General features: G+C 52.2%; 4 protein-coding genes across 4 annotated transcripts; 2 read left to right on the top strand and 2 right to left on the bottom strand.

Moving 5' to 3' along the window:
- Positions 1-247: 247 nt before the first annotated feature.
- On the bottom strand, positions 248-1611 carry POX_b02162 (26S proteasome regulatory subunit; the record flags this gene model as incomplete). Its single annotated transcript, XM_050111077.1, has 3 exons — positions 248-506; positions 592-1267; positions 1377-1611. 3 exons carry the CDS (start codon positions 1609-1611, stop codon positions 248-250), a joined length of 1170 nt encoding a protein of 389 aa, XP_049971423.1.
- Positions 1612-2273: 662 nt separating this feature from the next.
- POX_b02161 (Low affinity vacuolar monovalent cation/H(+) antiporter) lies at positions 2274-5991 on the top strand (the record flags this gene model as incomplete). Its single annotated transcript, XM_050111076.1, has 5 exons — positions 2274-2403; positions 2491-4349; positions 4418-5374; positions 5471-5634; positions 5727-5991. 5 exons carry the CDS (start codon positions 2274-2276, stop codon positions 5989-5991), a joined length of 3375 nt encoding a protein of 1124 aa, XP_049971422.1.
- Positions 5992-7106: 1115 nt separating this feature from the next.
- On the bottom strand, positions 7107-9120 carry POX_b02160 (putative sugar kinase; the record flags this gene model as incomplete). Its single annotated transcript, XM_050111075.1, has 3 exons — positions 7107-8165; positions 8250-8810; positions 8908-9120. The coding sequence occupies 3 exons, from the start codon at positions 9118-9120 to the stop codon at positions 7107-7109; spliced, it is 1833 nt and encodes a 610-aa protein (XP_049971421.1).
- A 2025-nt stretch (positions 9121-11145) lies between these two features.
- On the top strand, positions 11146-11999 carry POX_b02159 (uncharacterized protein; the record flags this gene model as incomplete). The annotated part of the gene is made up of 2 exons (XM_050111074.1): positions 11146-11816; positions 11930-11999. 2 exons carry the CDS (start codon positions 11146-11148, stop codon positions 11997-11999), a joined length of 741 nt encoding a protein of 246 aa, XP_049971420.1.
- Between the last annotated feature and the right edge of the window lie 563 nt (positions 12000-12562).

Below are 12562 nucleotides of genomic sequence, written 5' to 3'. Positions count from 1 at the left end.
GCCCATACCATGCAATGTACTTCACATTCGGAGAGAAACCGGTACGATTATGGCACTAGTGGTACAGATTGGGCACGCATCCTTTCGTCCGTGGTCCAAGGAAAATGATCAGTGCTGGTCGAACGCTGAGCAAGTGCCACAAAAGAAAATGAAGGCCTCTAATTTCTGCCGCAGATCCATGCCCGGACCAGAGATACTGGAGAATATCGGGAGAGAAAGTAAGAAGAAGAAAAAAGGACACGGACGTTTACTTCCACAACTTGGAAACGGCCACCTCCTTGTCGTCGTGCTTGTTGAGAATCTTGGCGGTGGCCAGGTCAAAGTCCTCCTGAGTAACGTGCACTCGTCGCTCACGCAGGGCGTACATGCCGGCTTCTGTGCAGACACCCTTCAGTTCGGCACCGGAGCATCCGTTCATCTTTTCCGCAATCTTGGTCAGATTGATTCCGCGCGTCAAGTTCATCGATCGAGAGTGGATTCGGAGAATATCGGCACGCGCCTCAACACTAAGCAGCGCCAAATTGAACCATGTTAGCATGAAAGACACTAGGCGCTTGGTTAAACACTTCAGCAAGAATAGCGGATACGTACGATGGTGGGGGGAATTCAATCTTTCGGTCGATTCGCCCCGGTCGTAGCAGAGCAGGGTCCAGAATATCCAATCGATTCGTCGCCATGATAATCTTGATGTTCTTCGTTGGCTCGAATCCATCCAGCTGGTTAAGCAACTCCAGCATGGTTCGTTGCACCTCGGAATCACCACCTCCAGCCGAGTCTATACGGCTGGAGCCGATGCTATCAATCTCGTCCATGAAGATAATACTGGGCGCATGCTCTCGGGCCATCACGAATAGCTCACGCACCATCCGACTACCTTCACCAATATACTTTTGCACCAGTTCTGATCCACTGACACGAATGAAGCGGCAGTCCGTATGGTGAGCCACCGCTCGGGCCAATAGCGTCTTGCCGGTACCAGGAGGACCATAGAGGAGCACACCCTTTGGTTGCGCAATACCAAGAGACTCAAACAGCTCTGGATGCTTGAGACCCAGCTCAATGACCTCCTTGATTTCCTTGATCTGCTGGTCCAATCCACCGATCATGTCGTATGTGCTGTCCGGTACCTTCTCCACCATCATCAATGATACAAGCGGGTCGACCGAGGATGGTAGCATCTTCTCCAACTTGTACGAGTCTGAGAGGAGGGCAACTCGCTTGCCCACGGTGAGCTTGGCGATGTCCACGCCGTCGGCAATATCCACCACTGTAGATGCGTAACACCAGCGAACATTAGCAGGCTCCCTCCAACCATGTTTGTGGGTTCCTTTCAAGCCAGAAATGGGCGACTTCGGAGTGTGAGGGGAGTTGCGTACCGTATTTGCCTTCTGGGTGTACCTTGACCAACACCTTCTTCGTGCTCATCACCTTGACCACTTCACCGACGTAAGAGCCCGGTTGTTGGAGAAGACCAAGTTCCTCTCGCAAGAGTCGCACGCGGGAATTGTAATCATTGCGTTGAGCCTCCAGGCGTCGAAGCACAGCCTGACCCTGGATGATCTCGAGCTTCATGCTCTCGATCTTGTTGCGGTAATAGTTATCCAGCGCCATGGCGGAGAGTGGGAGGGATGACGCTGATGAGCGGAGCAGGAGGGAGCGTCGCAAGCCGTCTGACTGGGTTGAAGAATGTGGAGCTTTACCCAGAGAGCACAGCGTACAGGGATCAAAGAGTGTATGAAAATGGCGTTGGGATTGAAGAGGTGATGACGATGAGGATTGTTTGACACTGGCGTCTCGAGCTGGACCAGCTTGAAGCTGCGGCCGCCGGGACGGGACGCCAACGGATGACTAAATATCTAGAGCCTGGGAAATCGGGCAATAAGGCGTTCAGAATTGGCAAATCAGGCAAACAATCGAGCTTTCGGAGAGCTCCCCACCACAACTGACTCAGCATCGCAGTGACCAAAGTGATTGGCTGAACCAGAAAACGGTCATCTGAAAGCTCTCCACGCGGGCGTGTCCGACCCTGCGGTCTGCGTTGCTCTTTTGTACGATCCTCAGCTGATTGAAACAGCAGGTCACCGCAGGTTCCAAGACTTGGATCTTCCCATTACTTTGACCAAGCCCCGCAATGTGAAGTGGGAGGGTTTCTTCTGAAAAATCTCGGCTTTCCCTGATTTTAATCCATTCGAGATTCTTTGTCCATTCCCAGCCTTTTTGCTGGTCTTCTCTTTCCTTCGTGCTGTAGAACTGTTGCGGATCATCGAAGAATCATGGCGCCTGATAAGAAGGCACCCGACCAGCCTGATCCGTCTCGAGGGTCGGGCACCCCAGCCAGCGAAAACCCTTCCGTTGCATCTGTACCGACCATGCGGTCCTCGTCTTCCTTTCGAAGAGGCTATGGTAGGCTCTTTCTATTTTGTGCAACCCTCTAAAGTAAAGCCATGTATCTTGGTTGTACTAATCCGGCGTGTGGGGGTGGGAAAATAGGCACCCTCGATGCGCAAGCTGTCGACCCAGCTGTCACTGACGCTCGCAGCGAAGAAAACGCTCAGGACGATCAGGGACTTCGCCCATACGCCTCATCGACGATGCCTGATCGGTCTCGAAAGCCATCTGTTACTCGTCGCATGTCTTCCAAACGATTCGTGCCCCACAAGGGTCAAGGGTTCTCGGTTGACGACGATGCGAAGGAAGTTGAGGAAGACTTTGCCCAACACAAAGCAACGGCTACTCAGCAACCATCCCCCCGAATTCGGCCTGCGCGTGCGGGGAGCTCTACCCTACGCCGTCGCGTGGGAGCTCGACCGAGCGCGCTAATCCGAGCCGAGTCGGATAGTCTGAACCTGGAGGAGGATACTCTCCCCGAGCCTGAGATGGACGTTGCAGGCAATGCCCCATCAGTTCACCAGTCAGACGAGGGAAGTGACGCCCCCAGTGGAGACGAGATTGCGGGGTCCGACGAGGACGACGAAGAGACATCCAGTGATGCCGAGAGCTTTACGCTGAAAGACCGCCAGCAGGCGATCAACGAAACCCACCCGTTCGGTATCAGGATCTGGAAACCAGCACTGTACAAGAAGAGTCGGTCGGTCGAGAAGACTGCCGAGGGCGATATCCATTCCTCGCCGGGAGGCCGGGTCAGCCCGGTGCTCTTTGCGACCAACCTCTTGTGGTCGGTACTCTTTGGTTGGTGGCTGGCGTTGGCTGCTCTATTAGCGGCCTTTGCGTGCTTTTTGTGTGCCTTCTCTCCGAGTGCTGTGGAGTATGGTAGGGTCTTTGCAGGATTGTCACGGTACCTCTTATATCCCTTCGGCTCCTTTGTGCTCCTCCGGTCCGATGACAACTACGCGGAGGAGGACGAGGGCGAAGGTCGCAGCATCAGTGAATACGAGCAATGGCAGAATGGTGATCTTGAGCATGGTCGTCTGTTCTTCGGCCCTCGTCGCGATCGATCCTTGGTTGGCCGACGTCGCAACAGTGTTGACTCGGCGGGAGAGCAGGATAGTCTCCTTGGCCGGACCCAGCGTGGACAGTCGGAGGATTCCCAATTCAATCCCTCCAAACGCCGGCTCTTTGGTCGGGGTGAGTGGAGTCTTGGTCGGGTTGTATTCTTTGTCTTCTTCTATTTCTGGATGGGACCTTTGATCCTCATGGTTTCGCTGATCTGTTGGTTACTTGTGTTCTGGATTCCTATGGGTCGAGTAACCCTGATCCTAGCCAGTCACTTGCGCCGTCACCCTCTTGCTCTGTCATTTCACTCGGACAACTCCTACTCCAAAATCACCCCCGGGTCTTCATCAACGTCCATCTTGCTTTGCACATACCGCGCAGTCGGCACAAGGTATTGGAAGTACACCATTGACGGTACTAACATCTTCTTCATCAATCTGCTGGCTCTTGTGTTCTTCGTCATCTTCGATTTCTACGTGCTCGGAGGCGTCTTGTCCATTGAATCGTGGATCACACATCCGGCACTGGTGTTCACTCTTTCCCTGATTTCGATCATTCCTCTTGCCTACTTCATTGGCCAGGCTGTGGCCTCCATCTCCGCCCAATCATCAATGGGACTAGGTGCAGCAATCAATGCCTTTTTCTCCACTGTGGTTGAGGTTTACCTCTACTGTGTCGCCCTGACTGAGGGCAAGTCTCAGCTCGTGGAGGGAAGTATCATTGGAAGTCTTTTCGCGGGTATTTTGTTCTTGCCCGGACTCTCGATGTGTTGCGGTGCCATCAAGCGTAAGACGCAGCGATTCAACGTCAAGTCGGCCGGTGTTACCTCGACCATGCTATTATTCGCCGTCATTGCGTCTTTTGGCCCGACACTGTTCTATCAGGTCTATGGAAGTGTGAGTTTCTGTCAAAAGGCAACCTCTCTGCTTTTCGCCACTTGTCTGACTAACTTGATCGCATGTAGCACGAGCTAAACTGTCACTCTTGTGCCCATGGACTGGACCCTAAGAGCAGAGACTGTCGCCGATGCTACTTTTCTCAAACCCCGGCGGTTGATGATGCCTTTTTCAAGAAAGCCGTGCAGCCCTATGCATGGATCTGCGCTGTATTCTTGTTTCTTTCGTACATCATCGGTCTCTGGTTTACACTTCGGACCCACGCTGCTTTGATCTGGGCAACGGAAGTAGAAGAGAAGGAGAAGAAAGCCACGCATCATATCTCCGATTCCTACACTTTGGAACCCAGACATGTGCTCGCTCAGGGAGGCCCTGAGGCCTCCGGCGCTGTGCACGGTCAAAAAGACTCCATCCGCGAGTCTCAGCTATACAAGCGTATTTTGGGACAGTCGCTCCGACAAGTTGGCCTTGAGGATACCAGCGGCGCTTGCTTTGATCAAGGTGAAGGTGGGTCATCGGACAGGAAGTCCGGAACGCCCTACCTGGTCCCTCCTCGATCCGGTGGCGGCGATGGAGATGGTCAATCTGCGCCCAAGCCTCTTCACAGTCTTTCCGGGGAAGAAAATGAGCGTCTCGTACGCCAAGTCACAGAAGTTGCAGCGACCGCCGCTGCAGTCGCAGCCCGTGACGTGGCTCGGGGCCGCAAGAACTCGGCTCAACAGGTTCCTGGATCAAGACAGCCTGGCCGTGCTTCTGCGGATCAGGTCAAACCGCAAGGTCCAGGTGAGGAGCACGAGGATCTCGGGATTAGCGCGGAGCCTGCACACAGTGGTGGTGGCCACGATGCCCCTAATTGGAGCAAGGCCAAGAGTTCGATCATCCTCCTCAGCGCTACCGTTGCATATGCGATCATCGCAGAGATATTGGTGAACACAGTGGATGTGGTTCTGGAGAGTGTTGACGTGGACGAAAAGTTCCTTGGTGTGACGCTGTTTGCTCTCGTTCCTAACACGACTGAATTCTTGGTATGAGTTTGCCCTCCCGTCAACTCCCCCGGCTGACTTCGAGAGAAGGGCGAGAGGGTCTTTGAGAATCTTCCCCCCCCACTGACTTTTCTACAGAATGCCATCTCATTCGCCATGAACGGTAACATTGCATTGTCGATGGAGATCGGATCAGCCTACGCACTCCAAGTCTGTCTGTTGCAGGTCCCCGCGGTTGTTCTCTTCAGTGCATTCTACACCCGCTCAATTGACCCACTTGAGCTGGCGAGCCACTCTTTTAAGTAAGTATTGGACCGCAAAACGCCACATCCAGGCTATGGGGGAGAGTTTGAACAAATGCTGACTTTTTCCCCTCTTCTTTCTTGTACTGCAGCCTGATCTTCCCCCAATGGGACATGATCACCGTGATTCTATGTGTTTTCTTGCTTTCTTACGTCTACGGCGAAGGCAAAAGTAATTACTTCAAAGGATCTGTCCTTCTGTTAACATACGTGGTCGTTGTCATTGGCTTCTACCTGTCCGGATACAGCAACATGGATACGATTGGAGTCGATCGCTTCGACACCCTCGCCATTGGCCTGAATCGACCTGAAACATTCTATACGGTTGGTCACTCGACTTCTGGTCGGGCCTTCTAGAATCGGAGGTCCGACATTTATATGCTTCCAGGTGCAAAGCCTGGACCAAAATCATGGGACAAGAAGATGTGTCCTCGTCTATCCGGGCCAATATTGAAAGTTGACCGGGACAGCAAGGACCATGAATGTTGATATTGTACTCGCTTGCGTCTTCTTCCCCACTTCTCCTTTCTCCTGCATTCACAGCGGACATGACGTTCCTTCATTCACGAGACCTATGCCTGTGTTTTTGATTTGCTTTTTTTCATTTTGACCATGCTTGTTACCACTGTGCACCGGGGAAGTTTATTCACCTTTTTGTTCTGTTTCTTGCGGCGTCGTGCATTCATCCCATTCTTTTGTTTTTGTTCCATGTTCATCAGACACTCCTCTGTCTTTGCCATATTGCACCATATGTCATATACTATAATGTGCTGTGCCACGCTTTACATTGCCATGCTAATTGGTCTTGTCCTTCTCGTCCCTCGACTGCTTGGAAGGAGGGGAGGGAGGAGGGCAGCCAGGTTTTTCTGTCCCGTTCAATTGTCCAGACTTTTCACCTTTGGCCCCCTCTCCCCACCTCCTGCGTTCTGATAACCACTCCGTCTCGCACCAGGGTCATTGCTCCGCATGAGATTTGCCTTGTAATGCTTCTGCATGTGTCAGTAAGTGTAAGAAAGTACGTGATTCCTGTGGCAGGGTACAGGGATATATGGGACGCGTACATACTGTACATACTCTTGATCAGGTGTAGACTTGGCCAACTTGAAAGTTGTATGTCAAGGCATTGCTCATCTGGTAAGATGTGTGACTCGATGAAAATGTGATCAATATTCAGTTTTCTGGGTTTACCCAGGTGACTTGGTTTTTGTTACCTATGTGTGGTTTGTGGTTTTAGAAGTTATTTATCTTGATTGACCTGGTCTCACTCGGTGCGGTGTTTTAATGAAATGACGAGATTCAAATGTTTGTTCTAGTCAATGAATGTGTATGCATGTATGAATGTACTGTGTCTAGCACTGCGCTGTAAGGACTGTGCAAATATCGTTAAAAAAAAGAAAATCTTCATGTCTCCTCATCGGCCACTGCATCCTTCCCGCCCATATCTTGCTCGGAAAGGAGTACCATTCTTAAACCTACTCCGGCTTCCATTCACCCACGGCGTCATCGACCATCTGCCGATACTTTTGCTGGCCAAAGCACTGCTCCTTAAACACCTCGTACTTAGCCTTGAGTAAAGCCTTTTCCTTGGGATCCGTGGTCGGCATCACCTTTTTGCCGGGCTTGCTCATTCGGTCCATGATGTCCCAGAGCTCTTCCGTGCGGCCCTCCGAGTCGGCACTGGCGGCCTTGGCTCCCAACATGGCGGCTCCGTGACAGACTGCGGCGTGGATGTAGCGGGGGATCACGACGGGCATGTCACATGCGGAGGCGATGAGTCGGACCAGGATGTCGTTTTGGCATTGGGAGCCAGACATGAAGATGGAGGTGATGTTGTGGCCGGCCTCGTTCATGGTCTCGACGATTTGCTTGGTTTGGAGCGCGATGAATTCAAGGGTTCCGTAGTAGTGGATGGCGAGGCCGTCGACACTCTTGTCGCTGGTCATGCCGAAGATCGACCCGGTCATGTTGGGATCGGCGATGGGGGATCGATTGCCCCAAAGGTCTCCGTAGAAGAAAAAGTGGCGGCCGAGGTAAGAGACACTGGGGGCCTGTTGGTCTTGGACCATCTCTTTGAGGTGCTCGTTCAGATACTCGTAGATGTTAGCGTGGTAGGACTCGGCGATCGACAGCGCTTGGTTGAATGCCGGGTGGGTTTCGATGACATGTTTGAGCAGTTCGCCCGTGGCGGATTGTCCTCCCTCGGCCATCCAGTAGCCGGGGAGAATGGTGTCCTTGTACGGCCCCCAGACACCGTTGACGAAGACGGGGTTGGGGGACATGGCGAGATGACAAGTGGATGTGCCCGCGACGGCGGCCAGGCGGGTGAAGGCCTGTGCCTTGTCATTTCGAGCGACATCTTCCGTCAATTGGGCTGCCCCCAGAGAGACTTTGGCGCCGACGGTTCCGATCCAACCGGCGTAGGCATCGATCACACCGCTGCCAATGGCAATGCCCGCAGGAAGACCCAGCTCGGCGGCGGCTTTCTCACAAAGTGTTCCGACCAGCTCACCGGCGCTGAGGTAGTCACCATTCTAAAACACCACCAAAAGAAAAGAGACCGTTAGCCACGCCTTATTCTGCAGCTCTTTTGAAAAACAAAAACTTTTTAGGCTCACCACCCCGTTGACGCCGCCCATACGCTTGAAGTTGTCTTTGGTCAGATCACTCAAGCCAATTTCATTCAAAAAGTCCTCCTGCCACCCCTTGACACTACCATCGACACCGACGGGGACATAACCCTGCTTACACACCACGCTGCAGAAGCTCCGCTTCTCATTGCCGGTGGCGATATGGGTTAGGGCATCACCCAGATCGTAGAACTTGCAGCGATCAAAGAGCTCCTTGGGCATGTTGTTCTTGAGCCAGAGGACCTTGGGGATCTCCATCTCGATGGACATCTTTCCACCCACGTAGCGAAGCAGGTTGTGGTTCGTGGCATTGATCTTGGCGGCCTCTTCGACGGGCCGATGGTCGAGCCAGAGGATGACATTTCGATCCGAGTCAAAGTTTGGACCCGTCACCGAGACCGGCTCGTCAGTCTCTGCGTCAAAGACGGACAGCGAGCAGGTGGCGTCGAAGCCAATTCCTCGCACGCTATTAGGGTTGAGGTTGTGTTGGCTGATGGCACGTTGCACGGCGATACAGATGCATCGCCAGATGTCGGAAGTGGATTGTTCCTACAGTTTGAAAATGGAAAGGGTCAGTGCCGGGAGCCAGATGACACATTGTCACAGGGCCGAGAAAGTCAATCGAGGAGGGAGAGTGATTGCATACATAATATCCATGCTCGGGCTGCCATAATCCGATATTCTCCGAGGCCAACCCCACAATGTCACCCTTGGAATTGATGATACAGGCTCGGGCACTTCCAGTGCCTACATCAATTCCGATGAAATGGTCCTGGTGCAATTGGATATCATCACGAGGGTCACTAGAAGCCTGGCGGGAGCTCTGACGAGAAGGCCGCCGGAAGGGCAGCGCAGCCATAGTGTGGAGTGGGGAGGGAACGAAGAACGGGTGTGGTGTCAAACTTCACACCAGGATCTTCTCTATGGATGAGAAAGTGTCAATTGAGGATAGACAGCGGAAGGATAGGAGAATCTTTCTCTCTCTCTCTCTCTCGTGGTCGATGGTAAACACCGCTGAGCTGCTGTGCACGTGAATCAACCAGAGCCCGATACGGAGTGGCGGTGGGGCTACGGAGGTACCTGGTGGTACTTGCGGTACATTTTGGCTGGAGGAGCTGGAGGAGCTTGTGCGGGGGTCGAGTGGAGCAGAGCTTACAGTGACGACTGGGTGGAAACACACGCAAGTATCACTCCGGTGATGCTGTCTTCTGTGACGACGTATCTTGCTCCCAAAAAAAAAGCATCAAACAAAACGTCCAAGAGATGGCTGGTAGAATCAACTCAAGATTTTACTTATTAGTGATCTCGCATCAGAGCAGAGCAGATATGGAGATTGTTCTCAAAAGCGTGGACTACCTGTCCCTGGTCACCGTTCTGGTGGTAGGCGTTCAGCTTGCAGTGACACCGATTTAAATCTCGGCCCCAGTTCGTATATCCGGGATCGTCGTTGTCATGAAACTACCACGGTCAGCGTCATCCTCGGTCGCAAGACTTGTACTGACAAGCTTCATGGCTCATGGCTTCCTCCAGGAGCCAGATTTCATAGACTGTTGATGCTTGTGAGCAACCGAGTACTCGGTAGATGTCAATACCCGAGAGATTCGGCTCTTGAGCTACATGGACCATGACGCGACTGACGGGGACGTTGTTAGATAGCCGGACACAGGGGGGCGAGGCGGACAGGCTTGCCTCTAGGAATGACAATGTCAAGTGTACACCGTACAATGTACAATCCTTTTTTTGATTTGTTTGGTGGTTCTGGTGTGCAAAGGCCCTCCCCACTGGTCTCAACCGATCGTCGTCTCCAACGAGTCAAAGACCTTCCACGCACGGTCCAGAATAAGGTGCAGGTGGAGATGCACGGTTGTGGGGAAAGGCGGCCAACAAGAAGTGGGAATTGTGAACATGTTCCATTGAAGTCGTGGCGGCAAAATGAAACAGCAAAGAAAAGTAATACTCGGAAGAGAGGGAGAGTGAGAGAGGAGTGGCAAAGAACCAGGATGCAGGCGAGAATGACGACTTTCTAGGTTCAAGGGATGCGGTGGATGTACAGGAATGGATGTACGGACATGTGATTCTACTGACTTTTGAACGATATACCCATACGGGGGGCTACTCCTCAAAAGGGACCGTGAAAGGACACCCAGGGAATTTTTTCTCTCTTTTTTTTTTCCAAGTACCCGAGGCTTCACAATTTAACCTCTGGAAGCTGTTTTTTTTTTTTGAAAGACTAAAGATTTAGGGGAACTCTCGAAGAATAGTCAATTTTTTGGCATCTAGTAAAGAACGACGAATGTACCTGCCACTGGAGCGGATTCAGGAGGTACAGTTTTAGCTACTAGGGTTCAAATGTGGTGCTGTACTGCTCCTTTCGATTGCAGTCAAGTTCATTTTATGATCAGCAAATTGACTCACTGAGTCCTGTGAGTAGTACCAGATTTCCAGAGAATCTTCGAATCAGAGGTAGACCTGGGCTGTTGATCACTCCAATCGGGATCATGGTTGTAGGAAATCAATCTACTCGAAGACGGGTCTTCTTCTTATCCAGAGTGGTAGTAAGTACGTACCAAAAACAAAACCATTTTACTACAAATAGACATCAGGTAAAAACTTTCAAGTTTGACGAAACTCCACCTTAATCTGACTCAGAGTCCCCCTGGAGCTCTCCCAAATATTGCGTACTTGGTTCCATCTAATAATTCACCCAAGTTAGTCGGAGTCCACTATGTACCAACGGCCAACGGACAGACTCCAGCAGGGGACTTGGCGTGCCGCTCCGGCCGGAGACCACACTATCTAATCGAACACACCATCACTTTGACTCTCTCTCTCCCTCCTTGCCTATCTCCTCGTAAATTCCCCAATTCCTCCAATTCCGCCTCTCATGCGTTTCCTCCCCTTCCTCCTGGGAACTCTTCCCTCCCTCTTCCCTACCATCGGAGCCTCCACCACAACGGGCAACACCGGCGCGACAACCACCACCACCGAAATCCTCTACTGGCCCCTCGGCGCCTCCCAACCATCCACCCTCGCTCGCATCGCCTATGACCCCATCAATCCCGACGCCAAAGCGCATGTCCTCGCCTATACGCCCCCGACAGCCGCGCGGAATGACCAGCGGGAGCGTGAGGGGAATGGGGAGCGACTAGACAATGACCAGCTCGTCCGTCTAGGCATTTTCACCAAGACTGCGACAAATCCCAAGCAATGGACCGGTAGTCTGGTCTCGATGGCCTCGGTTGCGGGATCGTCTCGGGAGCCGGACGGGACGGCTCATCCGCCCACGGTGCGTTTGCATCTTGGTCCGGATAACGAGGTGTATCATGTTTCGCTGGCGGCGGGGGAGACGATTTCGCGCTCGGCGTCCCAGGTGAAATCAAAGGCGAAAGGTGAAATGGGAAGTGAAGAGGTGGATCGGACCGGGGATGTTGTTCCCTTGCAAGTGGAATTGGTCAAGAGTGAGGATGGAGTGCAACCGCATTTGAATCGGCCGGTGGTCGTGCGGCCGGATGGACAGAATCCCGAGGACGTTCCGGAGAAGACGTTGATGCAAAAGTAAGTGTGCAATATGCATTGTTTTACTCTGCGTTCTTGATTCTTCTTCTTTTTTTTTATGGAGAGAGAGAGAGAGAGATAAAAGGGCTAACGGGTCGACTCTTTACTTCTAGGTACTGGTGGATTCCCTTGGTTGTCATGTTCTTGTCCATGTCTGGCGGTGGCGGTGGTGGTGGAGAGTAAAAAGGCGGCCCTTGGTCTTCCGGAACGAGGAATGTGTATATATGTGATCAGTTGTTTCTCTATAATCCATTATCAAGACCCTTGAGGCTTATGGTAATCAAAAGCAGAAGATCAGAAGATGTAGAAATAAGATGTGTTTCAGTCGCTATCCAGAGAATGGAAGGCAATGGTGGAGATCTAGGGGGTATCAAGTTTCAACGCCGAGGGGATCTTCTGTGTAAGAAAGCCGTAGAGTTCCACTATGGAACAGGTAGGTAGGTGTTTGAAGTAACCGTAATCGAGAAACCCCCACAGAATGCAAAGATCATGGAGAAACGGATTCCCGCACAATAACAGAAAGGCAGCCAGGCATCGTGCGGGGACTGGCCCAACTGTGGATAAACAGACCACAGAAACAAGAAAAAAAGTCATTCATGGCAATGCACATGGCCGTTCTGGATGGCAATTGAAGGGTTTGCAAATCCCAAAAAGAAAACAAACAAAAGATGCAAAAACGATGGAGGCTCCCCCCCCCCCCCTCCCTCCTTTCAAAAGGAGTCATGATGGTACGTTCGTAATTCTTC

This window comes from Penicillium oxalicum, chromosome II (assembly GCF_001723175.1).
Source record: "Penicillium oxalicum strain HP7-1 chromosome II, whole genome shotgun sequence".
Taxonomy (NCBI): domain Eukaryota; kingdom Fungi; phylum Ascomycota; class Eurotiomycetes; order Eurotiales; family Aspergillaceae; genus Penicillium; species Penicillium oxalicum.
The sequence above is the reverse complement of the archived record's forward strand: the minus strand, read 5'-3'. Positions and strand labels throughout refer to the sequence as shown.